At 39.0% G+C, this 27326-nt stretch overlaps 3 protein-coding genes across 11 annotated transcripts in view; 2 read left to right on the forward strand and 1 right to left on the reverse strand.

Moving 5' to 3' along the window:
• LOC136341431 (N-acetylneuraminate lyase-like) overlaps window positions 1-15754 on the forward strand; it is a 28392-nt gene extending 12638 nt beyond the window's left edge. For 2 of the 5 annotated variants that reach the window (XM_066286420.1, XM_066286417.1), the window contains exons 3-6: window positions 14462-14506; window positions 14745-15059; window positions 15109-15254; window positions 15308-15754. In XM_066286420.1, the coding sequence (XP_066142517.1) occupies window positions 14462-14506; window positions 14745-15059; window positions 15109-15254; window positions 15308-15622 (821 nt within the window). In that variant the 3' untranslated portion in view covers window positions 15623-15754. Of the gene's footprint in view, window positions 1-10104; window positions 10221-12388; window positions 12606-13541; window positions 13897-13948; window positions 14008-14435; window positions 14507-14744; window positions 15060-15108; window positions 15255-15307 lie in introns of those variants that run through there. The other 3 variants (XM_066286416.1, XM_066286419.1, XM_066286418.1) reach the window with 3 other exon arrangements.
• Window positions 1579-10496, reverse strand: LOC136341422 (uncharacterized). 5 transcript variants are annotated; one of them, XM_066286391.1, is made up of 3 exons: window positions 8979-9017; window positions 8608-8903; window positions 1579-2914 (listed from the first exon to the last, which is right to left on the reverse strand). In XM_066286391.1, the coding sequence occupies exons 2-3, from the start codon at window positions 8679-8681 to the stop codon at window positions 1657-1659; spliced, it is 1332 nt and encodes a 443-aa protein (XP_066142488.1). In that variant the 5' UTR covers window positions 8682-8903; window positions 8979-9017; the 3' UTR covers window positions 1579-1656. The 5 variants fall into 5 exon arrangements, with proteins under 5 accessions (XP_066142488.1, XP_066142487.1, XP_066142490.1 ...); XM_066286393.1 differs by lacking the exon at window positions 1579-2914 and adding exons at window positions 4199-5674; window positions 5720-6351 and having other exon boundaries at window positions 8608-9029; XM_066286390.1 differs by having other exon boundaries at window positions 8608-9031.
• A 2346-nt stretch (window positions 15755-18100) lies between the features above and the next one.
• Window positions 18101-27256, forward strand: LOC136341429 (zinc finger TRAF-type-containing protein 1 homolog). Its single transcript, XM_066286409.1, has 6 exons — window positions 18101-18429; window positions 23097-23335; window positions 23398-23609; window positions 23664-23824; window positions 25601-25803; window positions 25964-27256. The coding sequence occupies exons 1-6, from the start codon at window positions 18211-18213 to the stop codon at window positions 25989-25991; spliced, it is 1062 nt and encodes a 353-aa protein (XP_066142506.1). The 5' UTR covers window positions 18101-18210; the 3' UTR covers window positions 25992-27256.
• The last annotated feature ends 70 nt before the right edge of the window (window positions 27257-27326 follow it).

Consider the following 27326-nt stretch of genomic DNA (forward strand, 5'->3'; position numbering starts at 1 on the left):
CCTGCCGAATAATCAGCCAATGGAAAGAAGTCCATGTGTCTGCAAGTTATTTTTTTCATATGAACGTTTGAATTTAATGGGATTATTAGAGCAGGTAGTTTTTGCCTTGCAATTTCGACTTTGGTTGTGTACAAAGGGCAGGACCAATGCCAGCTCCATGGAAGGAAAACCAATGTGGATCTTGATTCTGGGAAGGGTAGGAGGCATTGACTCCCATTTTTATCGTTTATCCCGAGTTGCAGTCGAGAGAGATGAATTGACTTAAATAAATTTGATTTTTTTGATACATAATACTTCCCGAAGCAGTTAAAATGTTTTAATTGAATTATTCACACCGCAGGAGTAAGACGATCATGCCGAGTTTGTAAAATCAAGATTACGCCACCGTTAAGCTTGCAAGTGCAAGTGGAAGGTCGCGATCTCGCTTCAGTTCTAAAGGGCCTTAATGGTCATAATGGCTCTATTTTCGCTACGTACGTCACCAAAATATTTCCGAAAATAATCAATTTCAAATATAATTTAATTAAGGAAAGCCTGAGGGTCTCAAACACTGCAGACGTTACGAGACCAAAAATTCGGCCTTGCCGTCCCACCTGCCGGTCAGAAGTACTTGCGGAATCTGCAGAATCGAGCAAAATTTGGTCCTAAAAGTAAACCGAAAAGTTTAAAATTTACATATGAATGTTGGAATGCAGACGCATTTGCTTTATTCTCATTTGATTTTACCCGAATTACTAGAATCTCCTTCCTGCAGAAGACCTGTTGGTTTTGGCCGATGCGGAAGACGTCAAAGCAAATCGACCACGGTACTTTAGCGTGCAAATGCGCTCCATCGAGGGATTATATTTCCAATTTTATATTTATTGCGCAAAACGCCCCCTAAATTCGCCACTGACTTGAAGAAAACCATCGAGGGTTGTAGAAAAGAACGGTCGCAGAAGTTAATATGTGAGCAATCTAAGGAGAACGTGTGCCCCGAAGTGACCCGCCTAGTCTCCGGATCCAGATCCGATTGAGAAATGAGAGAAAGGACGTTTCGGAGAAGTTGAAAAAAATTGGAAATCCGTCCATGCCACAATAACATCGCATTTAATGGAATCCATGCCAAAGGGATGTCGTGGTGTCATGGATAATAAAGGAAGTTGCACGAAACATTAGTGAATCAGCGATAAATTCATGAAAATTGCATTTTTTTTGTTTTTTTTATTTGTACTTTTTGTTAATTCATTTTAATTGATTTTGGCAATTTGTAGTTATTTTCATCACGTTATTATTTAAAATAATTTTTAGATTACTATGCAAGTATTATTGTTTTGATTAAATTGACCGATAGTCAAATCGATTTCGTTCGATACGGTATGTTGGCAGTTTCAGGACACCTTATATAAAAATAAAGCGACTTACAGACTTGCAGTTTACCAGTCCATTTAGTTTGGGCATGGAATGTCCAGCGGGACTGTTTTATATGTTTTTTTCTTACAAATAAAGCACGAATGGAAAAAAAACACGAATATTTTATGAATTTCATGTATTTACATCAAAAATAAATTTCTTGAGTGACACTCTATTAAAAAACTTTACATAAGTATTCATTGCTAGGAAGCACCTATAAAGGGGAACTAGCGATGAAAATTCTTCCTTTCACGCTTTTCAACATCAATAAATAGGATTCATGATTATCTGCACCCTGCACCCCACCATCAGCGCTTTTAGCTCATCCTGCAAGTCTGACCATTCGACCAGTCTGAACGAGGGTAGCTGTTGCTCGGACTCGTGGAAATCGTCATGCAGAAAATCTGCGTTTCCTATGAAGGGTATGAGGAAGTCATGGTTCACGTATGCCTGTGCGATTCCTGACATCTCCTCGGTCACTAATTTATCACACTGAAACGTATAATCGTTCGAAAATATCCAAATGAAGTTTCTTAGTTTTAACTTTTTGACCCCCTCGAATATCCTGCCGTTATCGCGGGCCACGTGTCTCTTGCGGAACAAAGGCGATAATCTCAGAAATTTTAAGTCGGTGCAGAGATTCAGGGCGTCTTCGAAACCCTCCATGATGGGGATTTCCAATAGGTGTAGGCCCCGGAAGTTGGGCAAGAATCCAAGATCACTGATCGTCTTCATAAGACTGAATTTAGGGCATTCGTAAATTAGAAAACTCAGATACTTTAAAGGGTGAATGTTGTTCAAGTGCGACTGTATGAATTTGACCAAAGTTGAGCAGTGAGTCAACTGCGGCCTGGATGAGGAAATCTGCTGTTTGCGCTTGTAATCCCTTTTCAAGCCAAAAATCTTCGTCAGTACTAATGATTTGAGCGTTCGTAACTCTGACAGGCAGGTCAATCTGTGAGGTTGCAGTTCTTTGAAAAGCGATGCTGTCGATCCCCATAGGTATATATCCAGTTTCGTAGATCCTGGATACATTTGAACGGAAACCTGCAGCGCTTCCGACTCATCTGGGTTCAGCTGTTCGCCTGTCCTCAGACAATCATGTTCGTCATCAGAAATTTTACATTCAGTAATTCTCAGATTTTTTGTTCCAACATCTTGGAGAAACGAAACCATTTTATCCAAATTCAAGGTATAGCGATTTAACCTAATGGACCTCCAGAATGTAGATTCGTTAACGACTTCCTGCCACAGCTTACAGACTCGCATGCAGCGCAGTACGTCCGGTACTTCCAAGTAGGGCAATATGAACGGCAGGGTGTTGTGGACGAGCCATTCATCCTTAGAGAGACGCTCGCCCGAAACGATGATGCTCCGCCATGATTTACAAACTTTTCCACAGTTGATCACATCCGATGCGCCTAGTAAGGGTAATATGAACGGCAGGGTCTTCTGGATGAACCAGTGATCTTCGGACAGCCGCTCGCCCAAGGTACTCGTGGTGACGTCAGCCGGGGATGAGCTAAAAGAGAAAAGAAAATTTAAACGTCGACGCAAAAGAGATGCGTTAAAATGCCGTTTAAATATCTCATGAGATAAATCGTGTTCCTAAATTGAAAAAAAATTCGTTATATAATTACCGTTTTTAGTGTTGCGTAAAGCGATTGTAAGACACACAGAGCTGTTGTCATAAATTACTGAGATTTACCGTACAGGGTGTCCCAAATTCAACTCTGAACGTAAGTATATCGAAAAGTAAAAGTGATATTTCCAATTTAGACCATGCAGTTTTCCATTAAGATTGAGAGCTTCTTTTGAACGGATAAAATTTTTACGGGTTCTATTGACGATCAGGGTACTATTTGAAAAATTCGCGTACTTTTACTGTTTCCTCGGACAGGATTGTGGCCCTCTATTCAGTTGCCCGTTTAAATTTAAATATCTGTTGATTGTCGGGAAAGAAAGACGACTTTATAACAATTAATGTTTTATAACATCAAGCGTTTCGACATCTATTACTGCAGGTACTTCTGTAGAAGTGGAACTGCGTATCACCCCGCCACATCTGCGAGTGTGGTGCGCGATGTTAATGATAATTAAATGGTTTGTTAATAGGAAAAAGATGTCTGACTCTGGAAAAATATCACCCTGTTTCGTGATCAGTTTGCAAATTATTCAAATTTCATCTAAATACCTTAAAAAATATTTCAAATATTTTATTTGAAATTGAACTTTAACACCCTATATATATGTATATATCTTAAAGCTTTGAGAATTAGGAATCCAATTTGCTACCTACCCTTAAGTTTATTTGCGGTCAAAGAATCTGTAGTTAGCACATTGACCTCCTTGTTGGGATACCTTGTACGCCGGGTGTTCCATTTTATATAATTGGTATATAATTCCTCCGCAGATTTCTTAGGCCACAATAATAAGAAATAACCTAGAATGCCTATATCTAAAAGCGGACAATAACCGCGATACAAGGGGACAAATTTAAAACAATGTTTCGACTTTTTAGGGACTAGAAAATCTATGTATAATTTTATATAAACTGGTTAAATGCAGTTAGATCATTCGTAAATTAGGATAATTGCACATATTCTACGTAGAGATTTTGGATCGGTAAAATAATCGGGTGTTACTGTTGCGAATATACAGTGTGAGCAAAAAAAGCCACGATAAACAACTTTTGCTTTTAACTAGCAAACTACCATCTACCAGTTTTCCCATGGTGCGGGAGCATGTGATTCAGCGAGGTCTAATTCTTGAGGTGGTCAATTATCGCAAAATAAAACAGTTTTTAGGTAAACAATTAATTTATTTTACTATGTTAACGTAACAAGTTTTGGAAGAAGCCACTACATATCTATTTAAGGTTAAAATAATATCAGCAAGTGAAAAAAATTTACAAAAGCTTTCGGCCCAATGCAACAAGCCTGAAATATCCGATATCCGCCACATTTGGCACGCCCAATATACAATTATCGCCTCCTTAGGTGCATCGAATATTTGCCCATTTGGTATTATCATTTGGGCATTGGGCTTGGGCAAAATCGCAGTTCAGTAGACACCACTAAAAATAGGCGCAAACATTTTTCTTCATTATTCTAAAGTGTCACGGTTAAATTTAACTACCCTTTTCTGATCCCCGACCTGTGAAAAACAGCAGGAATGCGCGCGTCATATTCGGAAAAGAGATACATGAACTAAATGCCACCTATTTGCGAAGAACATTTTACTAGTAGAATTTTATAGGAGTTCTATCAAGGATAATGCAACATATCAAGCGCAACATTAAGTGTTTCTCGAGAAATTATCGATAATTTTTGCACCGGCGCAAATTGCACTTGTTTGCACGAAAATTGCTGGAGCGATCTGGAAAGTTGTAATTGCACCAGTGCAAATTACCGCTGTAATTCGCGAGCGATTGACTCGGAGTTAAGATTCGTTGTTGAAATATCAAAGTTGTCAGATGAATGGATGAAGCGAGAGAAGAATGGAAGTTGTGGAAAACTGGCGGTAAAGGAAATTTCTCATTAAAATGACGTTTTCGGCACAGGTTATGGAAGAAAAGGGCTCGGTGTGGTTAGGATTGACATGAAGAATCTTCGATGCGGTAGAAGCGCGATTTTACAGGTTTTTTTTTCTAAGAGCGCCTTGCGAAGTTTAATTTTACGGCGCCGACATTTTCTAAATTTAATCAAAGTATTTACACCTCAGTTAGTATTTTAGTCCTACCGAAAACAATTAAACTCAAAATAGAGTATGTCTATCTGCATCTGCACCGTCACCTCGCAGTTCACCATCAACTTCTGCAGCTCCTCCTTCAGATCTGGAAACGTTATCAATCTCCATGCTGGCAACTTGTGTTCTGGATCGAAAAAATTCTCGTGCAGGCAATCTGCGTCCCCCACAAAAGGCACAGTTTGCCAGCTCTCGAGCTTATAACTGAACGTTACAAAAAATTGCTTTCGGAACTCCTGCAAATACGAGTACGCAAAAAACCAGACTAAATTTTTTAGCTCTAAGTGTTTGACCCCTTCGAATATCCTACCGTTGATACGGCCCATGGATGATTTGTTCAATAGAGGTGAGATTATCAAGTCGTTTAAGTTGGTGCAGAGCTTCAGCACCGTCTCAAAGCCCTCTGGAACTTCAATTTCGCTTAATTGTAAGCATGTCAGGTGAGGTAGTTTTCTAACGCTGTTCACCGTTTCCGTAATGTTCTTCTTGGGGAATTCATAGTATTCAAAGCGCAATTCCTTTAAATCGGGAAAATCTTTCAGAAACTGAGCGAATATGCTTTCCAGCTCCGTGCACTTACTCCGAGTTTTAGGAATGTAGCTGGATCGAGGAAGGGCCAGTTCCTCGGGACGATAGAACTTTTGACGAATGTGCCATACTATCGAGAGCAATTTAAAATTATCGAGTTCTCTTATTAATCCCGGCAGAGACTGTATGATTCTGCGCTCATCGGATATGTGGTAGCTATGGTAACACGACGACAGAGTAATCTTGAGTTCCGAGGTTTCAGCAAACCAGCCGAGGTAAACCTTACGTGGCACGATCTCGTGTGGGAATCGCGGGTAATTACATATGCACAACTCTTGAAAGACAGATTTTAGTCTCGCTTCTTCTGAGCTCTCTAAAGAGGTTTCAATAGACGGCACCACAAATTCGCATCCAATAAATCTTAGATATTGCGGTTTGACACCTCGGAGGAATGGAATCATTTGATCAATCTTCAGTTTGTGTTTTTGGGAAAATGTAAGCGATCGCCATGTAGGATGATGTGAGTCAATTATGTCGCGCCACAGCTTGCAGACTTGTCTGCAGCGGAGCACGTCGGGTACCCCCAAAAAGTTTATGACAAATAGCAGGGTGTTTTGAACTAACCATTCATCTGTGGATAGACGGTTGTCGGAGATGATACCCGTATCAGTTGATGCGCAAGAGCTAAAAGAAAAATTGGAAATTAAAAATAGCTAAAATATGGAGAGCTTTCAGAAAAATGCCATCAGAATCGGACAGATAACCACAGATATTCATGTATAAAGTATTCAGGACTTCTTCATTTTCGCCAGCATGCTCTTTGTAAATCTGTGAATTCTGTGACGTTACTAGATGCGCAACTAAGTTTCCGGGTTTCACACATGGATGGCGCTAACGACGCATGTAGTCGACATACATGGCGGAAACTATGTTTTGTTTATAGCTTGAGCAGTTCTTAAGAATGGTTGTAATACCGACACATATCGCAACGCAAATGCATCTTTTCTAAGAACAAATCGAGTTTCGTGCCGATTAAACAGCATTTGCGGGAAGTTTTGCTTTTCTGCTTTAATCGAAAAAAAAAACTGCACCTGAAACACGTCATTTGCTTGAGGAGACCTACGCCGAACGTGCACCATCGAAAACCACCTGCGAACATTGGTTTAAACGCTTCAGAAGTAGCGGTTTCAACATTGAGGACAAGAAGCGCTCTGGAAGACTAAAAATAACTGAAGACGCCGATCTGCAAGCGTTATTGGATGAGGATGATACGCAAACACCACATCAATTTGCGGAGGCATTAAACGTGACTCGCCAAGGTATTTTCAGACGTTTACACGCTATGGGAAAAATTCCAATGGAGGAAAAATGCATGTCGTATGAGTTGATTGAGAAACGGGTGGAAAGTCAAAAAGCCGCTTCGGAAAGAATGCAATGCTGTGCGTTCGGGGGGACCAGAAAGGAATCGTGTACTGTGAGCTGCTCAAACATCAATGGACATCGCTACCGACAAAAGCTTATCAATCTGAACCATGTATTGCTCGAAAAGGAACCAAAATGGAACAGGAGACACGAACAAGTGAACGAACGCTCCATGCTATCGCACTTCCATCGTCCAGGACACCCTGAAAATATTGAAATGAAATCTGCTGATGCACCCGCCATGTTCGCCAGACCTGGCCCCTTCCCATCACACTCGTTCCGGTCGAAGGCACAAGGTTTGGCAGGGCTACACTTGGTCGATTTCGAAGAAGTGTAAAATTGGTTGGATGAATGGTTTCGGTCCAAAGACACGTGGTTTTATCGTCGCGGCATTCATGTGTTACCAGAAAGATGGCAAAATTGTGTAGGTAGATAGGGACGATGCTTTAAATGAATCATTTGAAGTATTTCTGTTGAAATTATCTATTATTTTTCATTGATCAAACGAACCCAGAAATTTAGTTGCGCACTTAGTAATTCGACCCGTCAAGGTTTTGAACATAGTTCTAACCGTCTACTAGGACCACCACTGGCTCAATCAGAAGCATGCACCTATAGCCTACAGTTACTAAGTTACAAGGATGACCGCTTTCCACCACCTCAGCCCGAATTATCGGGTTTTTGTACGATACTTTTCAGTCTTGCAGTAGATATTTGATACTGTGAAACACTACAAAAACGCCGCAACCAAAAGCAAATGAGCCCAAAGTTTACTTCAGCCGTGACATTATCGTCTCCTTTAATGCGCACCGCAATTGGGGTCGAAAGGTCATTGAGGCTGCACTTCAAAGTTCAATAACTTTCAAATATTGGTAACTTTTAAGAACTTTAGGAGGAATTTTTGGTAATTTTAGACTAAAAAGTTTACTCCGTCTAGACCCCGCAGAACAATGGTACTATCTACGCAACAATTGAGGTCGTACGAGACACCGCGTCTGTCATCACCGTCACTCTGCAATTCACCATTATGTTCTCCAGGTCCGCGTGGAAAACACAAAATGTAATCAATCTCTGTGCTAACAATCATCGCCAATAAGACCATGGTATCACGGTTTGTACCAAAAGTTGGTTAAGATCACTTCCGCATATACAAATATCTTCTCTTTCAATAAAAATCGCGTTTTTCAATTTGTTTTTGAAAATATTTATTTTTTGGGAAAATCATTTTTATCGTATCTAATCTGCATTGAAAATTGTCCCAAAGATCATCGTTACAATTTTAGCAAATAAATGGGGTGACAAGAAAACAACAAATAATTGTCATGCAAGTAATCTGGGTCTCCTACAAAAGGTGCAATTTGCCAATTTTTCGGGTTTAAAACAAAAACGTTGCAAAAAATTCCTTTGAAAATTGCTTCAAGTGCAATTTCGAAAAACACCGCATGAAACCCTTTAATTCTAAGGGTTCGACACTCCTAAGTCATCCCATAGAAAAACGTAAACGACAAACTACCTTACCTTAAAGGCTTATTTTTCATCTTCCTTTTCTTTTTTCGGTTACACCGCACGGCCTTAATTATAGATTCTGCCATCAGGAACACTAATACTTTTCTCCTTTAAAACTGTCACTATTTACCACGTGTCTCGTACCTTCTTCTTTGCTACCTCTTGTTAGCAGTACTTGCCCTTTAGTTATGCCTTCCTCCCACCCGTAACTACCCTTATATACACAGTTCTGCAGGTAGACTTTATGATACCCGATTCTATGATAATAAACGGCTATGTTGCCGTTTTATTACTTTTTATTGGGACACCTGTATATCAAATCAATGAATAAAAAGAGAATTGGCACTTTCTTGGTAAAATTTTTCATTTTCGGAATTACTAACCAAGTTATTTGTCAAAATTGGGCACTTTTAATGTCTTTTTTTATTAATGGGAAAAACCTCTTTATTCTATGAAAAGCGAAGATTTTTAACAACTTAAAGTGGTGTATATGCACCCCATATAGCTAGTCCCCTATAGCATTGTTCTATTTCCCAAAAATATTTTTTTCCTAAAATTATTCTTCTGATTAAAAAAAGTACGTGAAGCTCCAAAGTGCAAAAAACTCATTGATGACTCAATGGTGATGGCTTATTATGCATTGGTCATGCTGTATACCAAGATCAAGTTTCGCGATCCAATCCAATACTTCCAAGTGAAGAGCATTGAAGATAACAAGGATAGTTGAGAGTGAGAAGAAGGAGAACATAAGCATAAAGGAGATCATACACCATAGAGATTACTAGAACAAAGCCCTTCTGGTCGGCAAAACTGCAATTTATTCATCATATTAATGAAAAAAGTGTACTTTTAAAATTCTGTCTGCGAATTTTGTCGTTTTTTTTTTTTTTTTAATGTGTATATGCGAGCGACGTGTACAGACTGAGCTTTAGATTAGAACACGCAGTCAAGATGTTGCGTTGTGCAATCTACCTTTGTATATAAATTAAAACGACAATAGAGTATTTAGCTCTTGGAAATGTCCATGTGTGTGGCCAAATAAGAACGCATCACGCTTCGCGGTAAACTGCGTCGTGTATGGCGCCCTTAAGGGCATGCCACGCTGCAGTGTGTTGTGACAACAAGGGCTTGAAAAAAAATAAAAAGGCACGTGATAGGACTTCGCGCTTGTTTGCCCAGGAAGCAACGTTTTTCCAAGTGCCACCATTTTCGATGTACGGCACGTGTACCTACAGACCACGGAAAGTGTTTCTGAATATGGAGTTATGTGGAGCGATAATTGGGGCGGTAAATAGCCTGCTTGCGGTAGAATGCGTCCAGGAGAGCTGTCGGTAAACGACAAACGCTACAGATCTACAGTTCCGGATTAAGGCTTTGACAGTCAGAGTTATAACTAGTTCGTGGAGCATCGGATTTTTTTCATTAAAAAAAAAGTAAAAAAAAAAAGTAAAAAAAAAAGATAAAGAAATAATCATGCTCCTGCGTGAAAAAAAGCGGAAAGGATTCACGTGGTAGGTAGGGAAAGGTAAATAGTGAATTTAAAACGAAGTGTCCATGGTACGATCTATAATTAACTCAATCTGATTTGGAAGGAGTAACGGAAAGATGAAATATAAATTTTTAAGGTAAGTGAATTTGTTATTTTCCTTAACGACCTATTCAAGCTATTTATTAAAAATATAATTATGCTAATGGGTTAAGTAACTTTTTTGCGAGTTATGTGTATATTTTTCCCACGCCTATGAACCACATACAAAATAAAATTTTTTAAAAAGTTTACCCGACCGAAACCTGAACCCGTCTCATCGCAACGAAAATCCGACACTTTACAACGTTTACAACTTGAATTTTCGGTTATATCTACAAATTAGGAATATAAATTACTGCGACGCGACGCCTAGCGGGCAAAACGTTAACGTAGAAAACAAAGTAATTCTGACATTGAATTTGACATAAACTACCATTTTAGGTTATGATTTGTTACTCGCCCTTTTCAGTCGGCAGTACTAGAATGCGTGTTACTACACGGTGGTTACTATGGTGGCACTGCAGTAATATGAAAATGCGAACATTATAGTTTTCTATTGGCGCTTTTATGTAAATCCATGTATTCCGTTGGACCTGGTACAATAAATTATTGATCTAGTGCGGTTTTTTGGCGCACTTGAAATTTCAGCCAATTTTGTAATGCAACTTTTAAAGGCCCAAATCCCTTAAAATGAAGTCTAACTTTTATAGTAACGCAAAACCTTTGTGAGCAATACATGCGCTGACACCTGCAATTTTCACGATCCTTTTCAGGGGCGCATTCCAAACCGTGACTGCCACACCTTCGACAAAAACGGCGGAGCCAACGACTTTTCAAATTCATCAAGAACACAACACGTTTCTGGGAAAAACAGATATAATAAAAAAGATAAAATTCACTTAACGACCACTTTTACCTAAAACTAATACCTGCTGTCGCGGGTTCCAAAAATAAACGTAAATATTCTAAATGCGTTTGAATGCGGAAATTTACTCTAAAGATTCGCTTAAACGACTCTTTATTGAGAAATAACGGACGTTCGGAAGAGGATTAATACTTAAGTTGAAACCCTAGAGAATTCGTTCTCGGTATTAATCACCATTGTTAATTTGTATGGGGAGGTAATACAGGAATATATTTAAAATTTAAGTTTTTGTCTTTAAATAAAAGGCATCGCCTGGTAAATTTTTAAGCTGTTTTTCTGAATGCTCTTTATTGCTACCTTGATAAAATGGCGACTTTACCCTTTGAGGAACGTATTGGCGTCAATAGCGTCTGATGTGCCAGCGAATGGATTTGGACACTAATTGAATTTTTGCATCCATAGGTCAAAGGTTAAGATGTTCGAGAAAATACTTATCGAAAACTTTTCTGATACTGAAAGCTTCTCGCTGATAACGTCTCTTTTCGTTTGTCTTCGGTGCCATTAAAATCTTAGCGGCTATTTCGCATTCGAGTCGACATAGAGTCCACTATGGGGTCAAGTTAAAAATAAAACTAGCTCGCCAAAAATTTCTGTTGCTCTATTGCTCTTACCGTCTAGTGTAATATAGTTAAATCACTGACGTTCAATTGTAATGTGCCCATTGTTCCTCCTCTGCTCAGGAATTTACCTCATAATAATTCGATTTTGCTATGCAAATCCTCTTTTCTGAGCTTGGATGCAGATACGCATGTATATAAGAGAACATAACGATAATGTCGTTTCCCTATCATTAACGTTTCATACTTTATTTACTTATACTGCAAATAAAATCTTTCGAAGGTCAATTTTTATGTTTTAAACATTTTTTATGTGATTTTTTTGTGACGCGTTACAACTTGATGTGCGATAATGCGCGTAATAACCGTGATTTTTTGCAGAAGTGTCTGTTTTCGGCATTTTCGCCCTGCAAGGTTTTCTTATCAGTATTTTTTTTCAAGATGTGAATGTGTAAAATGGATGGACATTCCTCGCCTCAATAGCTCAGAAGCGACATTTTTTTTTTAAGTTTCTTACCACCGAAGCAAATAGAATTTCGGGAAAAAATAATACCTCAAAGCAGTGGATTTATTCGCGAAGGGAAAGAAAAAAGACTTATTTCCCCTTCCTCGCGGACTTTTGAATTATGGGCACAAGCCACTGACTTATTTCCGTGATATTGAATTTGCCATGCGTACTCGCGTAACGACAATTTTCGTATTAACAAAATAGACTCGTAAACATGTATGCGTACCATCTCCTTAATTTTTAGCAAAACACACGGTGTTTAATTTGTGTTTTAGATAACATTTGAGGAAAACGCCGTAATCAACAATTCTGATTTGGTTATACTTAATTAATGAATAGGCCCAATCTTTCGCCTTATCAGTGCGCAGAAGACCTAATATAAAACAATGTCAAGTATAACACCATACCAGTTGCTGGCTCATTTAAATACATAAAATAATCATTTGTTGATCTACTATTATTATTGAAAGACTGACGTTGTTGTAATGGTAAGTGTGTTATTTAAATATTTTTAGAATAAGGACATGGACGGGGCATCAACAAAGTAGGAATTGAAAGTCTGGAATTCATCAGTATGTTAAACCAGCCATATTTGTATTTTCAAATAATCACTGTACACTCTTCTTCACTATTGCCTGTATTTGATTTAGCAGTCGCCTATATCTTTCCATGGCTAGTGCTTCACGTTTCATTTAGAGAATTGATATTCGTTCCGTTGTACCATAAAGAGTTCGATTTGTACGACCTACATTGGAACAATAACAATTTTATTGTCAACTCGAGAAAAAATAATCTGTAGATTACCCTTACAGTTTACTTTATGAAAATAGTTTTAAAAACTAATTATAATAGACCCCCATATAGCCCGAAAGCAAAGCTTTTTGAATGTCACGTATTTTGACCTCAACATTTGCTGCCGTATAACGCGAATAACCCTGTATGTCATTTATGGTGTTTCTCGGGATATCTGATGCTGGTTGCAGCTCCACTCTTCCTCCATTTTCATCTTCATCACTGCCTCCAAGTACCCCCCAATTACATCCCAATGTCTATTTGATTTCAATAGCAGTTTCGCGCACGCGCCTTCGTCACCATGCAAATGTTACCGAGTTCTTTTTTCAGATCGGCAAACTTTTAGTATCCGAATATCGTCTGATCGGGGTTATCCGATTCCTCGCAGAAGCAACACTCCTCAGTTTCCCACATATTAACCCTCTTCAAGCATCAACAGAAAACTGTATGTCTTCTGAGCACCTGGCTTCGATAGTCTCTTCCCAGTTGTGCTGCATCGCGCCCTCAGATCCTAAATAAAAACCCTGATCCAGCCTTGGTGTTTCGTCTATCTCACTGTCTGTGCCCCCATTAGTCTACTTCTGCTTCCCTTTATTGTCATTTCTATATATGTAAAAATACTCATTTACTGGGAAGTCAATTGGCGGCAATCTTGCCAGAACCTCCAGTGCAGGTGGCGGTACCGCTCCACAAGCGCTTGTAACGATTAGGGCTAGCCTTTGGTTCACATTTCCCAGCATTTTCCTGTTGCGGTGGAATCCCGTCGCCCCTTCCCATATCAGGGCCTTGTAGAGCACAACTGATGTAGCGATGCTTCACAACAGTCTCCTCTTGCTGGACCTGGGTCCGTCCATCTTAGGGGTTAGCCTAGTAGGATTGTTTATCACAGAGTTTGCCTTTATACAGATTCTCAACATAAGTGGACAACAATTTTTTCTCTCGGGCAGGAAAAATTACTTCACCTGCCTTGATTGTAAATTACTTCAAATTTGTAATTTAGTACGATAATGAGGCAAACTCAAGGCTGTATCGATATTTTTCAGGCCAGTTTCACATTTAGAGGCCTTATGGCACCGGTCTTCACAGCCTTTAATTCAGACTGGTAAGTTTAATAAAAAAAACGCTAATCCGCGCCTTCTTTAAAATATACAGAGTGGGCACGTAATTTTGGTCAATTACGATGCGTTTTACTCATTGGTATTTAGACATAGACTTACACGGTGTGGAAAAACGTGGAGTCAAAAGGTGTATCAGCAAGTAATAATTTAAAGCAAAATCGTCTTCTAGTTTGAACCAATTAAAAATTTAGCCAAAAATGCGTTATAATTTACGATTATAAATATTCACTTGCGAACTAATCTAACAGTTAATGTTATGGAAAGGACGCCAGTTTCACTGGTCTGCTTATGACCCATTAGTGCGAGCGTTAAATCAGGATTTCATCATTTTCTTCTATAAACTAGATTTTCAAAAATCAACGGTGGTCGATCAATTATATAGACGAATATAATCGTAATATAATATTTTTAGGTCGGTGAATGTATCCGTTATTCCAGATTATGCCACGTTTTTGGCTGACAATGGGGTCCCAGCAGTTTTAGGTAAGTAAGAATCATTGTCACTCCACAAAGAAAAATTTTAAACTTGACAGCCTCTAAATCTTATGCATCTCCTTAATCTGCAGATTCTTGTTCTCTGATACCCTCCGTCATCTCGTTTCTGTCGAATAATTGAAGAAAAAACCCTATTGTTGTCGTTCAACTCTTTTTCTCCCAAAAAGCCTTCAAGGGTCTTCTGAATCAATCAAATTAAAACAGAAAACGTTTGTCTCTTTGGTAGTTCATGGATCAACTGGCGAGGGTACATCTCTCTCGGTGCCAGAACGCAAGCTCTTAGCCGAAGCCTGGGTGGCTGCTGGCAAACTCACAAAGCAACACATTATGATTCAAGTAGGGGGTTGTCCCCTCCCCGACGTCAAAGAGCTGGCAGCTCACGCTGAGAGCATTGGAGCCGACTCAATTCTCACCCTCCCTGAGCTTTACTTGAAGCCCACGACTCCTCAGGATTTAATCGAATATTTGCAGCAAATCTCTAGAGTTGCCCCCAGTACTCCTCTCCTTTATTACCACATACCCATGTGGAGCAACGTTAACAGTATGTAACGTTACAAATAAATTCACTGGGTATACATAGTCGACTTTAGTCAACATGGAGCAGTTTCTGAACCTATCAGTAGGGAAAATCTCGACTTTCCACGGAATTAAATATACCTCAAATGATCTATCTGAAGGCTACAATGCTCTTAAAGCTGCGGGTGGAAGATATGCAGTATTCTTGGGAGCTGATACTGTAAGACGTCTGTAATCACACTGAACAAGTTGAGTTCATTCGAGAATTTTTAGTTGGTAGAGCCTGCGGCTGCCATCGGATTCGACTCCGTCATTGCAACATCCTTGAATTTCATGCCAGGTCACTTCGTTCAAATAATGAAGGCAATAAAGGAGAACAGGGTGTCGGACGCCAGAGCTATTCAGGAGAAACTTACAGCTGCCTGCAAAGTTATTACCAAAAACGGTGCTTGGATTCCAACAATGAAAGTGGCAATGAATTTTGTAAGTCCTATTAATGTGGGATCAGCTAGAGCTCCCTTGAAGAACTTGAGTCCGGAACATGTAGCTGAGCTACAGGTTGATCTGCCTGAGTATACTGTTTTATAAAATAAGCCATTCGGAAATGTTTTTAACGTGGAAGAAACGTTATTCAAACAGGGTAATAATTAAGGAAACAGATTGAATTAAATCTAGAAATTTTCCAATGAAATGTTTTTAATAAAATTGTTTATTAGCTGATTGAGCTCTATCGAATCCTGGCAAAACACGCCAGTCACCATCCATATAGAGCAGTATGTCATTTATAGCTGTCAAAATCCGTCACATTAGAGCATTTCTAATGACGAATTTGGACTAACTGCGGGACTCTACCAGAGATGACGCATTATCCGAAAACGACTCAGCACCGAAGACTCTACTATTGTTTCCTGTACCATATTAATTAACAGGTAAAGTTACGGAGGTTGGGTTGATAATAAGTGAATTGTGAAAATTTAAAGGAAAAATCCCCGAAGTTTAATGACTCATCCTTTAAATGAAGATTATAATATGGTTTTACGTGCCATGCCACGTGCTGTGAAATCGATCATTAAGAGCCGCTGCAGAGATAAATGTGCTGGCAACTCTACCTAAATTTTAAATTATCTGAAAATCGTCTTTACTTTTTGAATGATAATATGGCCTTGGCACAGTTGTCCTGGGTTTGATTTATTGACTATAAAGGTAAATAACAAATCTATTTGCCTGAAAATTCTATGCTAATCTGAGACCCCCCTTTCTTCCATATCAAATTGTGTTAAAGAAAAGTTCTGGCATGAATAATTCGAGTCCGACAATATTATTCGTACCTATGTATGTATAGGTACCATAAATTAAACACCCTTTTATTTCTTTGGCTACCTTCACGGTGCCTTCTTTCCGGCGCTGTTTACGGACAGCCCTTTCAATATTATGCCTTGTAGGTGGACAGATTTTTAGCAAAAAAATCCCTTTATTTCCCTAAACGGGAGTTATTTTGTTTTTTTACAAATAACGGAAAATAATACGTTTCTCTTCGAAAAAATATACTTGAAAAGCTTATATTTTTGGTCAATGTAGGTATTTAATTTATTTCGAAATGTTTTGCTTTCTCCAAGACGGTCCTTTAAATGTCCCAGATCTACAGAAATTTTCCTAGACCTGGCACCCGTGTTTGTCAGTGTCTTGGCTTGGCCTTGTCTCTTTTTGCTTCTTGCTCTGCTCGATGTTCTTGCTTATATTAACAGCGCCTGCGCATCTTCCTATCAAAAACACAACACAGCTGATGAACTGAACGAGAAGAAGCACATGGCAAATGCAGCATGGGAAATTTGTGGGAGGCAATTGTCGATGTAAAAGCCTCGCTAAATCAAATGATTACGTTTAAATTTTAACGTTATAAATAAATTATAGGCGGAAGTTAAACGAAAAACGACTCTACAGAAAGATCGTATTCAAGATTACTATTATACAAGGTGTCCTAGGTTTTATAATCAAGAGTTTAGAAAGGATTGATTTAGGTTAGCTGGATTACTTTGCACTTAACTTTATAATTTAACTATTAACTTAAAGTTACTCTTAACGTAGATCCCAATTCTTCGTTTCTGAGTTACAGGGTGATATAAAAAAAATTAAATTACATTTTTTCCATTTCTTAATTTTTTTTTTAATAGAATTTCAAATTATATGCTCCATTCGGTGATAAAGCTGATTCCTCTATTTCTTCTTTCATTCAATTATTTGTTTTCACTACCCATATGTCCGCAAATGGTGGACTTGGTCACTTTATATTATTTATTGCTATGACGTTTCATGAAAGTATTATGTCTATCAAAATCGGCTTGAGACGCCTTGAGAAATCGGAATTAAAAAAATATAAAATTTTTAAGCTTTATTAAGGCAAAAAAAGGGAACATCTTTTTCATGTCTGCTACAATAAAGTTGACAGAGGGAGTTCTGTCTTTACTCGCCGAGGAGGTAAAGTCTCTTTCAACACCGCCATTTTCGTGTCTGTGCTCAGTACTCATAGAGGTGGGAGAGCACATGCGGATTTAGACTACAAGAAAGAGTCCTACTGCCATTAGCAGGAGGACGATAGAGTCTCTTTGAGTTGGAGTGATTCCGACAGGACGGACATTTGGGACTGCGCCTTGGCGGCTTTGGTTAGAGGCTTCGACCACGATGCTTACATCTATTTGTGGAGGGTCTTCCGATCTTAAGCGCTGAGGTACATGAAAGATTGGCTTTTAAGCCAAACAAGTTCGTTATTAAAAAATTACGAGAGCAGCAGCTCTCTGACGCCATTGATTTCGCAATAAGTTAAATTACTAAACATTGTACTGACTAAACAACCCCGTTGTTAAATAGGCAAGCACAGTTGATGCACTTTCTAACTTGTTTTGGTGCGAGGAGTCGCTCCTCGATTAAAAAAAAATTAGTCGACTCTTATTTAATTGTCTACGCCCAGTATCACGACTGGACATCCGCCGACATCAGCAATCGACTCCCCAAACCCAGGGCGCACCCAAAACAAAGAAAGAGTGGGGGAAAGCGTTTGTCAACCAGATTCATGAAACGCCACTGACGTCAGCTGTTTTCTGGTTTTGTTGACCGTCCGATTCACACGAGTGTCTCCACTCAGCTGTTCAGTGTTTTGGTCAAATTCAGAGAATTGGAAAATGTCCGAGCAACCAGAAGCGGCCAGTTCAAGTGTCGAGCAACCGATCGAAATGCCCGAAACTGAGGATAAAAAGGAGGAATTCGGGGAGCCCGAGGCGAAAAAACGTAAAATTTTCAAGCCTGGCAGCGACGGGAAGAAACACAAACTTGAAGAGAGACTGGGCGGAATTCTTTGCTGCGCAGTTTGCCTGGACCTTCCCAGGGCCGCAGTTTATCAGGTAAGTCTGCCATTAGGTCTAATCATTGCGGGATTTCGTGCCAATGTTCAATATTCCTATTACATAATGTGGTACTTTAAATAGGACCCATTTTTCTTTGTTCTGTGTTATGCAGCGCCCCTGGGCGCTGCGAGCTGTGTATTGATTTTTACTTGCAGCTAAAAATACGACGCAGAAAGAGGTAACAACCCGGGTATCACCCGAATATTTTGTTGGCTTTTTCAGTAACACAAAAACAACATTTTACATGTAAATAAACATTAAAAATAACGTTTTTAAACCTGCGCACGAAGTACTTAAACACTGCAGGCATGGTAAATTTTCCTACAAAAACCTAGCTGGAGTCTCAAGGCCTTTGTTCTCTTCAAAAGTTATTACACAGCATTAATACTCAGTCATTATTTAACATGGTACCTACCACTCTGTTTTTGTTTTTGTATGGATTCAGCCATGCGTAGAGTGGAGCTACAGCTGCGCTGGTCACAGACAAAGGCATGTGCTTATTGCGCATTTAGATTTTATCCCCTTTATTGCCTGCATTAGGTTCTGAACTGAGGATGGTAATCTGAAAAAGGTGTAGATTTTGTAATAGCAATCGCTGCTGTTACAATCTAGGACAAGGTGAAACGCGTAATTATAGGAAATCTTGATATCTGTCATGAGAGTATGTAGGTTCTCCTCTCCTTGCTAAAGAGAGCATAACAGCCTATCCATGGTTAAAGGCTCATCAGTTTGCTGGAAGAGAAGTTTATACACATATTTGTTACATTGACATGAAAGAATTGATTTTTTTCGATGAAACTTGAGGCTGGATCAAACTGTTGTTTCTTAGGTCAACTGAAAAATTGCTTTTAGAAAGCAGATATGTGAAGATTCCTGTTGGGCAGATAGCTCACACTGGACTTACAAAACATGTTTGAGACATTACATAAGTGGTTTGGTCCAGCATACAGAATTCCTGGAATGTGCCCTGTCCTTAGGACTTTAAATTTTCCAAAACAATTTGGTTTAGTGATTTCCTCAGGACAGTCAGGTGTGCACATCAAGTTGTGTGCACAGCTGACTGAGTTCACTACTATACAAGCTGTGTGTATACAGCTGACTGAACGCACACAGAATTTGCTGCGATCAAGTCTTACCCAGTGCTTAGCAGTCTTTCTAATATTCCTGAATTTCTAAAGGTTTGAATATATAGCTATAAGTCTTGAATCCCACTTTATGTTATATGGAAAGAGATTAAATTTGCCAAAAAAAACTCTCTTTCTGTGCACGATAGTATTTAAATCTGCTTGAAACCAAATAGGTTGATATAGTTAATGCTTTTTGAAAACACTGTACTTATAGGCACTTTGAGGAAATCATAGAAGGCAAGAAGAAAATTTGGACAGTTTTTGAGAATCAAGTCTGGAATTGTCTGGAAAATATCCTACAGGTTTAATGCAAAAAAATATGAGGCCAAACTATTTCAATAAATGTTTAATGCATTTTTGTGAAACGCCTGTGGGCTGTTAGATGCATTCTTCTAAGTATCTACTCCAAGGGCGTAAGCCATGTATGTTCTTCAAAATTCTGATCCGGATGACCAATGCAATAAACTCATGGCAGTCAGAATCACAGGAGAAAAACCCACCCACTCTCGTCAATTTTATCCCTCTCTGGCCCCTCTCTGTAGAAGCATGTAAAAATGAAACAGATCATCGTAAAGGCGTGTCCAAGTGGATGACGCTGTGATCTATTATTAGTTGATTTCAGCTCGAGCCTTTCTTTTACTTAATTTGTTTTTTGATATTATGGAGACACCGCCAGGCTTCATATCAACGTATAAGACTTATCAATACCATGTCCACTTTCCTTTAAAATATCTTCAAGGGGACCTCCTTCTTGGATCAGAAGTTTTAACAAACAGGTCTCCTTAAATACTGCATTTATTATACGGGGGTTCCATTAAAAATAAGATTCTGTATTTTTTGCGCCTCGTTTAAGTGAGTCCAGCAATGCTATCTCCAAAACGGCTGCAGTTTCAGTGTCGACTAAATTAGGAGAAAAAACGGCCTTACGTATAGGAGTGTAAGCCGCTTACGAATGATTCCGTTTCGGAAATATTTGGGAAAATATAAAAATAGTGGACCAAGCTAAGATGTGCCCCATCGTAAAGCGTGAATTGTGGTGAAGCTTATTGCGTTCTATCGCGAATGGTTTACAAATTAGAGATCATTTTAATTCAACTGACCGAGTGACCCCGTAACTGCAGCTGTTCAGAGGCAGCAATGGTGCACACTCCTAAAAAGGCGCCTTAAAAAGGGATTTTGTGTGTAGCTGGTTTTAAATTTACTACAAATTTTTTAAAAAATGCTTGGGATTTTCGACCCATTTTGGGGTTTTCTAATATTGACGTCTGAAATTTAAGTTGGATTGGAACCACTTTCTTGCGCCTTGTTTTCTGCGGAGCCTCGCTACCCTCGTCTTTTCCGAACCCTAGCGATGGTTCTTAAACTCTCATTTAACTTGCATCATTGCATTTTTCCTTTTCAAACGCATTGCAAGAGTTGCGAGCAAGCGCCAGCATTTCTTTTAATGGGAATGGGGTTCAAACGGTACAGCCTTTTGATTGCCTCTCTGTAGATGTCGAATTTTTTAACACTTGTTCCATCCACACACGGAGCGTTGGAATTTCACTAATTCTTGCAGAAACACGCAAAAAGTAAATTGATTTTGCTCACAAACTAAAAGATTTCAGTGAAGTTAACTAATCTAACGTTAACTCATTTAAAGTGCTGTGAAGGTCGGTTTAGATCAATCCGTAAGGAATATAATGTGAAGTACGAGGGTCTGGTTGTTTTATGAGAGATGAGTAGCTGAGAATGTTCGAAAGGAATCAAATGTTTGGCTACCCTGTTCTGAAGTTGTTGAGGTTAGTGCAGGATTGATACTAAAATATGGACCGTTTAAGGGGTGGGAAAGGGGGACGTGTGTATCTGCATCATGCACATGATAGAACAGAATAGAAAAGATCTAATAACACGCATGATACCAGACGTGGCCCTATTCGCTGAGGCAATTTAAAATAAAATAAGTTATTTTACTGGAACGTACCAACACAGTATCAATTAAACGAATAATCCCATGCCCCACGCAACTTAAATTGACTGCAGTACGGTTGCCGCCTATTTCGTGAATTCCCTTTATGACATACAGCAATTGCTTCAAAGGTTTAAGAACTTGTGACACCAGATAACTAAGGTCCTATTCTTTTTTTGAAATCAGGGTCATACTGCTCTCAAATTACAGTTGTCCTAAATTCGTAGAGAGGACACCTAATTTCGAAAATAGACTAGTCACTCCCACATTTTCTCATCGATTCGAGCGATTCGATGATCATTCTTGTAGGTACTTAATTTGTAGTTGTCGTAGGGCTAGAATACATATTGATTTCCAAATGAAATGAGGCTAGCGATAATGATTGTTTAGATGTTTGTTTGTTAATAATTACATTCTTTGAAGTGGGTATCTTATCAATTGTGATTTATATACTTTTTTAACCTTTATTGATAATAATAATTGCCTAGCTGTTTAAAGTAGTTTTAAGGTTCAATATGAAGGACTCGATCTCAGTAATTAGGCTTTGTTCTCTCTGTACTTGGAAAGAAAATATTTGGAAAACTGATCAATCATACGTAATTTAATAAACGCTTTCAATTTATTTTCGTAGTGGTATTATTCACAATAGATATAGTTTTCAACCCTATCCTAACATCCCTCTGGAGTTGTAAATAAAGCCAATAAGCGAACGCATACTAGATACGTTACTAGTGAAAGGTAGGTGGTTAACGTGCTCATGCCGCAAGATTAAAACTGTTAAATCTGAAGAATTTCATTATTGTTATTTGGTATTTCGATTTACGCAAGTGTAAGTATATTTTTACTCGAAATGGTAACTACAGCTCGTAGAAAAATTTTAGGATGTGAGGAGGAAGGGTAAGTCATTGACTAAAACTTATTACAAACATCTGGATATTATTAAACATTTGTGACATAGTACAGTTGGCATTTAAACGACCTCCACTCCCTGCCAAATCGTGTTGTGGGCCAAGGTTAATAATAATTCAGTGTACTGCGCTTAACAAAAAAAAAAACTACCAACTGGATTGTTGAACCTGAGGTTATCACAGTGTAAACACATATTCGGCGCTTTGGTTGCTAATAATAATAATAATAATAATAATAATAATAATTGGATAGATGCTGCGCACTTAATTTTTCGCGCAGCAGCCATTCCATAATTGAGGTCGTAGAACGCCGTAATAGGTCAATCGAAAGTTGGGCTAGAGGTATGACGCACTAAAAAGGTTAAATTAAGTGTCTGGAAGGTGGTAAGTGGCCGAGGCTGCGGCCGAAAGAGATTGAGGACACTGTCGTGTTGCTACACACTTGAATCAAACACAATATATATTTTTTAAAATGAATTTATCAATTTTTTCTTTTTCAGGTGAAATAATCTTCCTCTGTTTCCACAAAAGGAAACTGTGGAAAATTATTGAGGACTGCTACATTCAACTTTACCATCATCAACCTACTTTCTCTAATCAAAATATGTTGCATACTTTAGTTTTTACCGAACGTCACTACCTAGAAATCTAATAAGTTTTTTTCTCGCTCGCCTCCCCTAGTGCACCAATGGGCACCTCATGTGTGCCGGCTGTTTCACGCACGTGCTGGCCGATGCCAGACTGCGTGACGAGATGGCCACCTGTCCGAGTTGCCGCGTCGAGATCTCGAAAACGTCGGCGACTCGCAACTTGGCCGTCGAGAATGCGGTAAGCGAGTTGCCGAGCGAGTGCCAGTTCTGCGGCAAGCAGTACTCCAGGAACTCGCTGGAGAGGCACGAGGAGCAAGAGTGCGAGGAGAGGCACGGTTTGCTCAGTTCGATCGCAGGGATACGGTGCTCATTTTGGATTGAATTCGTTGCAGAATCTCGGTGTGCAAATTCAGCCGCATCGGGTGTCCCTGGAGGGGTCCGGAGCACGAGCGACAGGAGCACGAGAACCAGTGCGCCCATCCCCATCGATCGGGGGCCGAGGTCATGGTTTCGCTGCTGGCCATGGATCAGGACTCGGCGAAGGAGAAGAAGCTCTACGAGAACATATTCGATCTGTTGGGCTACGAAAAGATTACCTTCACTGGTGACTGTTCGCTGGAAAACTGGTACGCAGAGTGATGTAGCAATTGTCTTGCAGAGGTCCAGTTGAAGCCGTACCGCACTGACGAGTTCGTTCACCGGCTGTTCTACGAATCTCCGAGGTTTTCGGCTTTCAATCATCAATGGGTTGTCAAGGCGAGGATAAATAATTGCCAGAAAGACCCCACTCAAAGCTCAGAGCGTGATATGACTTATCAGGTGAGTTTCAGAGACGTGCGAGAGTTATTTCACAATTCGAAAAATACTGACATTTTAACGATGGCCACGCGATTCTGCGTGTCCGAATTCAGAACTTCCAAATTCATGAGTTGTTCACACGAGAACGTGACAACAACTTAAAGTGGCTCAAAGTGAAAATGGCGCACCTGTGTTGAAATCGCTGTTCATTAATAAATTTTCGTTTACTTAACAATAAATTAGGGTGCGAAATTTTATGCTAAATCTGTTCAATAATATCTACGATTAAAAACAAAAAAAATCTTACAAAGGAAGGGAAAAATCGAGTTCTATTTGCTTTCGAAACGAATCGCAAAGTTAAAACGATACAGGTCAATTTTCTGATAATAGAATATTTGTGAATGCAAAAAAAAGTTCAAAAATTTAAAGAATAGACAATTCTTGTTGATTTTTATTGATAATTGTTAGATGTTAATTCAAAATCGACACGGGAAGACATTCCACTGTGGGAGAACGTGAGTTAGTAATTAGTCATCCTAAAAAAGGCAAGTCTATTGGGGAAATCGCCGATATTCTACCAAGATGACTTGTAACAATACATCATAGAAAGGTTTAAAAATGAGAAAAGATTAACAAACAAGATAAGAAATGACTCAGGACAATTTTTTGCTAATTCTGATAAATGGTGAATTGTGCAACACGTAGAAGCAAATCCCCGAATAAGTGCCCCCAAACTGGCTTTAGGAGTTAAAAAGCAGTTACACAACTCAGCGAATCCAGAAACCATAAGAATAGTTTTGCGAAAACATCAATTCTATGGTCGAGTAGCCAGAAAAAAGGCGTTCATTAGTCTGAAGAACCAAAAGATCGGAGTGCAATTTGCCAATGAGCATTGTTTGGATACAGAAGACGAGTTTTGCAAAAGAGTTTTGTTCACAAATGAAAGTAAATTCAAACTCTTTGGATCGGATGAACGTGGTTTTGTCTGGAGGAAACCCCGTGAAGCGCTAAAGACGGCAAATATAAAAGCCACCGTTAAACGCGGAGGAGGGAGTGTGATGGTTTGGAGCTGCATGTTCAGTGCTGGAACAGGGAGCTGCATTTCGTCGATAGCATTATGGAGAGGCATGTTTATTTGTACATATTACGGCAAAACGTACAACCCAGTCTAGAACAACTGAAGCCTTCTAACGACTTTGTGTTCTACCAGGACGACGATCCGAAGCATTTTTTTTTTTTTTTAATTTTAAGTTGCAATCTGTCACAATAACACAACAAGAACATTCAGCAACTGGAGATCCGAAGCATAGCGCCCAAATCGGAAAAGGGTGGCCTTTGTATAACTGTCTTCATGTAATGAAAAACCCACCGCAATCACCCGATATTAATGCCATAGAAAATCTGTGGGGTAAATTAGGACCGGAAATTAGGAAACATGGGATTTCCAATATATACGAATTAAAACCCGCTCTTCTCGAAGATTGTCCATGATTTCACTAAAAACTTGGTAGAATCAATCCTAAATAGTCTTCGCCAAGTCATCTCAACTTAGGGAGCTACCAACTAAATATTAATTCATTGCAAAAACGATTAAAAAAGAAGCGAATCATTTTAATTTTGCGTACCAACGTGAACCGCACGTTGCTACAACTTTTGTTCTAGCAACGTTTCGTTCACGTCACTTTGCTCTGTCGACAAATAGAGAAAGAGAGAGAGAGAGAGAGTTTAAGCGGCCCGAATGTTTAGCTGACAGAGCTAGATAATGATGATGATTACATGCTGTTGGTTTATTTTCAGTTAATCATGAAGTCAAAATCCCCCACCCCGGTAAGCCTGAACTACATCGTTTTAAGAGGACCAGTGAGCGACATTAAGGTCAAACCCCGGATCTACGATTTCGACTTCACGGAGCAAAATAACGAGAGCCCTTACGTGACCTTAGCTTTACCCGACACCGCAGAGTGCAATCGACTCTTAGCCGCGAAAACGATAAATTTCAGGTAAAATTTTAGCAAATTGTGGTACAGACCAACCGGCTCGACCTGAGTGCGCTTATGATGGCACACATAGATTTTATTACGTTTGACTCATCGTCGTGCACTCAACACGAGCCGAATCAAAATTCCAAGGTACTTCTCAATGTATTTCCCTTTTTTGCAGGTTAATAATGTTTTTAGCGTCTAAGTAATCGGAGTCATCTCGCTGTTGCCTATCGTACACAGAAATTCGGGACGTTCTGAATAAAATTTTCATGCTATATTATTATGACTAAATTCCACGGTTTTTTTTTTAACGTAAGTAAATATTTTTAATCGAGGATCTCAGACTTGCGTGTAGGACTATTGTCGCCCTCTATTATGATTGAGGTGATTTTTAAGTCCGGGATCTCCCTCTACCGGCAGATGAGGTTACGAATCTGACAAAAACGAGCGTTAAAAAACAATTGAAATAAATTGACGTTGGTGAGGGAGGTTTTAGTAGTAGAATTGATATTTGAGTTGGGAGTTCAGTTGTAAGTAAGAAAGTTCTTTTAAGTTTTTTTCGAATAACGCACCGTTTTCGGGGGAAAAAAGAAACGAAAAGCGTCTGTCACCGATTAACAAAAAGGTGAGTAAATAACACAAAACAGGTTGAGTCACGTTCAATGCGTACATTGTGCCGCACCACTGTTGGCATAGTTGAACATTCGGAGAAATGTTCTTATCTTTTGGCCTCATCTGCCGGTGGAGGGAAATTCGCAACTTAAAAATTATCGTGTATAGTTTGCGCCTTTTGTACAGCGTTAATCCCGATTCCTTTCATGTATTAGGTATAAATACCGTGGTTGTGACGTTATTCGATGATTCGGAAGTAAGTTTTGGCTATTGATCAAGGTAGTACCTAGCAAGCAAACTTCTATTGATTTGGTTGCAAGTGAACGGTCGCTATGGGTTAAAAAATGCGATAAATGTATTCAGCTTAAAGAAAGACAAACGAAAACTTTACTTCTTATGGTTAACAAACACCGACTTCCTCAATGCTTTGTATGTTTTTGACCTGTACCAAAACAATTTCGCTAATTTTAGACTTTTCCTGCTCGCTCCTGCTGCACGTGCGGCTTCACGATAAACCACAGAATAATTCTTTTATCTATTTAAAGTTTCGAGAACGCACTTTACTTTTAAGGTGTTAACAGATTTTATTATAAAATATGCATATATATTGATATCTTATCATTTGTTGTCCGAAAGTATTTATTTAAACATAGCCTATATTTTTACTTTTTGTTAATGAATTATTATTTTAAGATTCTGGTAATTAGTGAATATGGTGGCCATATTTACCGGGGAATTATCGTATTTTTAGTTTCTTACCGTTCATTTAATTACACGCCGAGAATGGTTTCTAACTTAGTGTCGTCATATAACGGGGTTGGATTTACTTTAGATATAATTAAAGATATCTATATTTAAATTCAGTGTGCTGTTTCATTTCCTGATCTCTTCTTTGCATTCCTGGAGCCAGACGTGTCCATAGAAAAAAG

This window comes from Euwallacea fornicatus, chromosome 10 (genome assembly GCF_040115645.1).
Source record: "Euwallacea fornicatus isolate EFF26 chromosome 10, ASM4011564v1, whole genome shotgun sequence".
Taxonomy (NCBI): domain Eukaryota; kingdom Metazoa; phylum Arthropoda; class Insecta; order Coleoptera; family Curculionidae; genus Euwallacea; species Euwallacea fornicatus.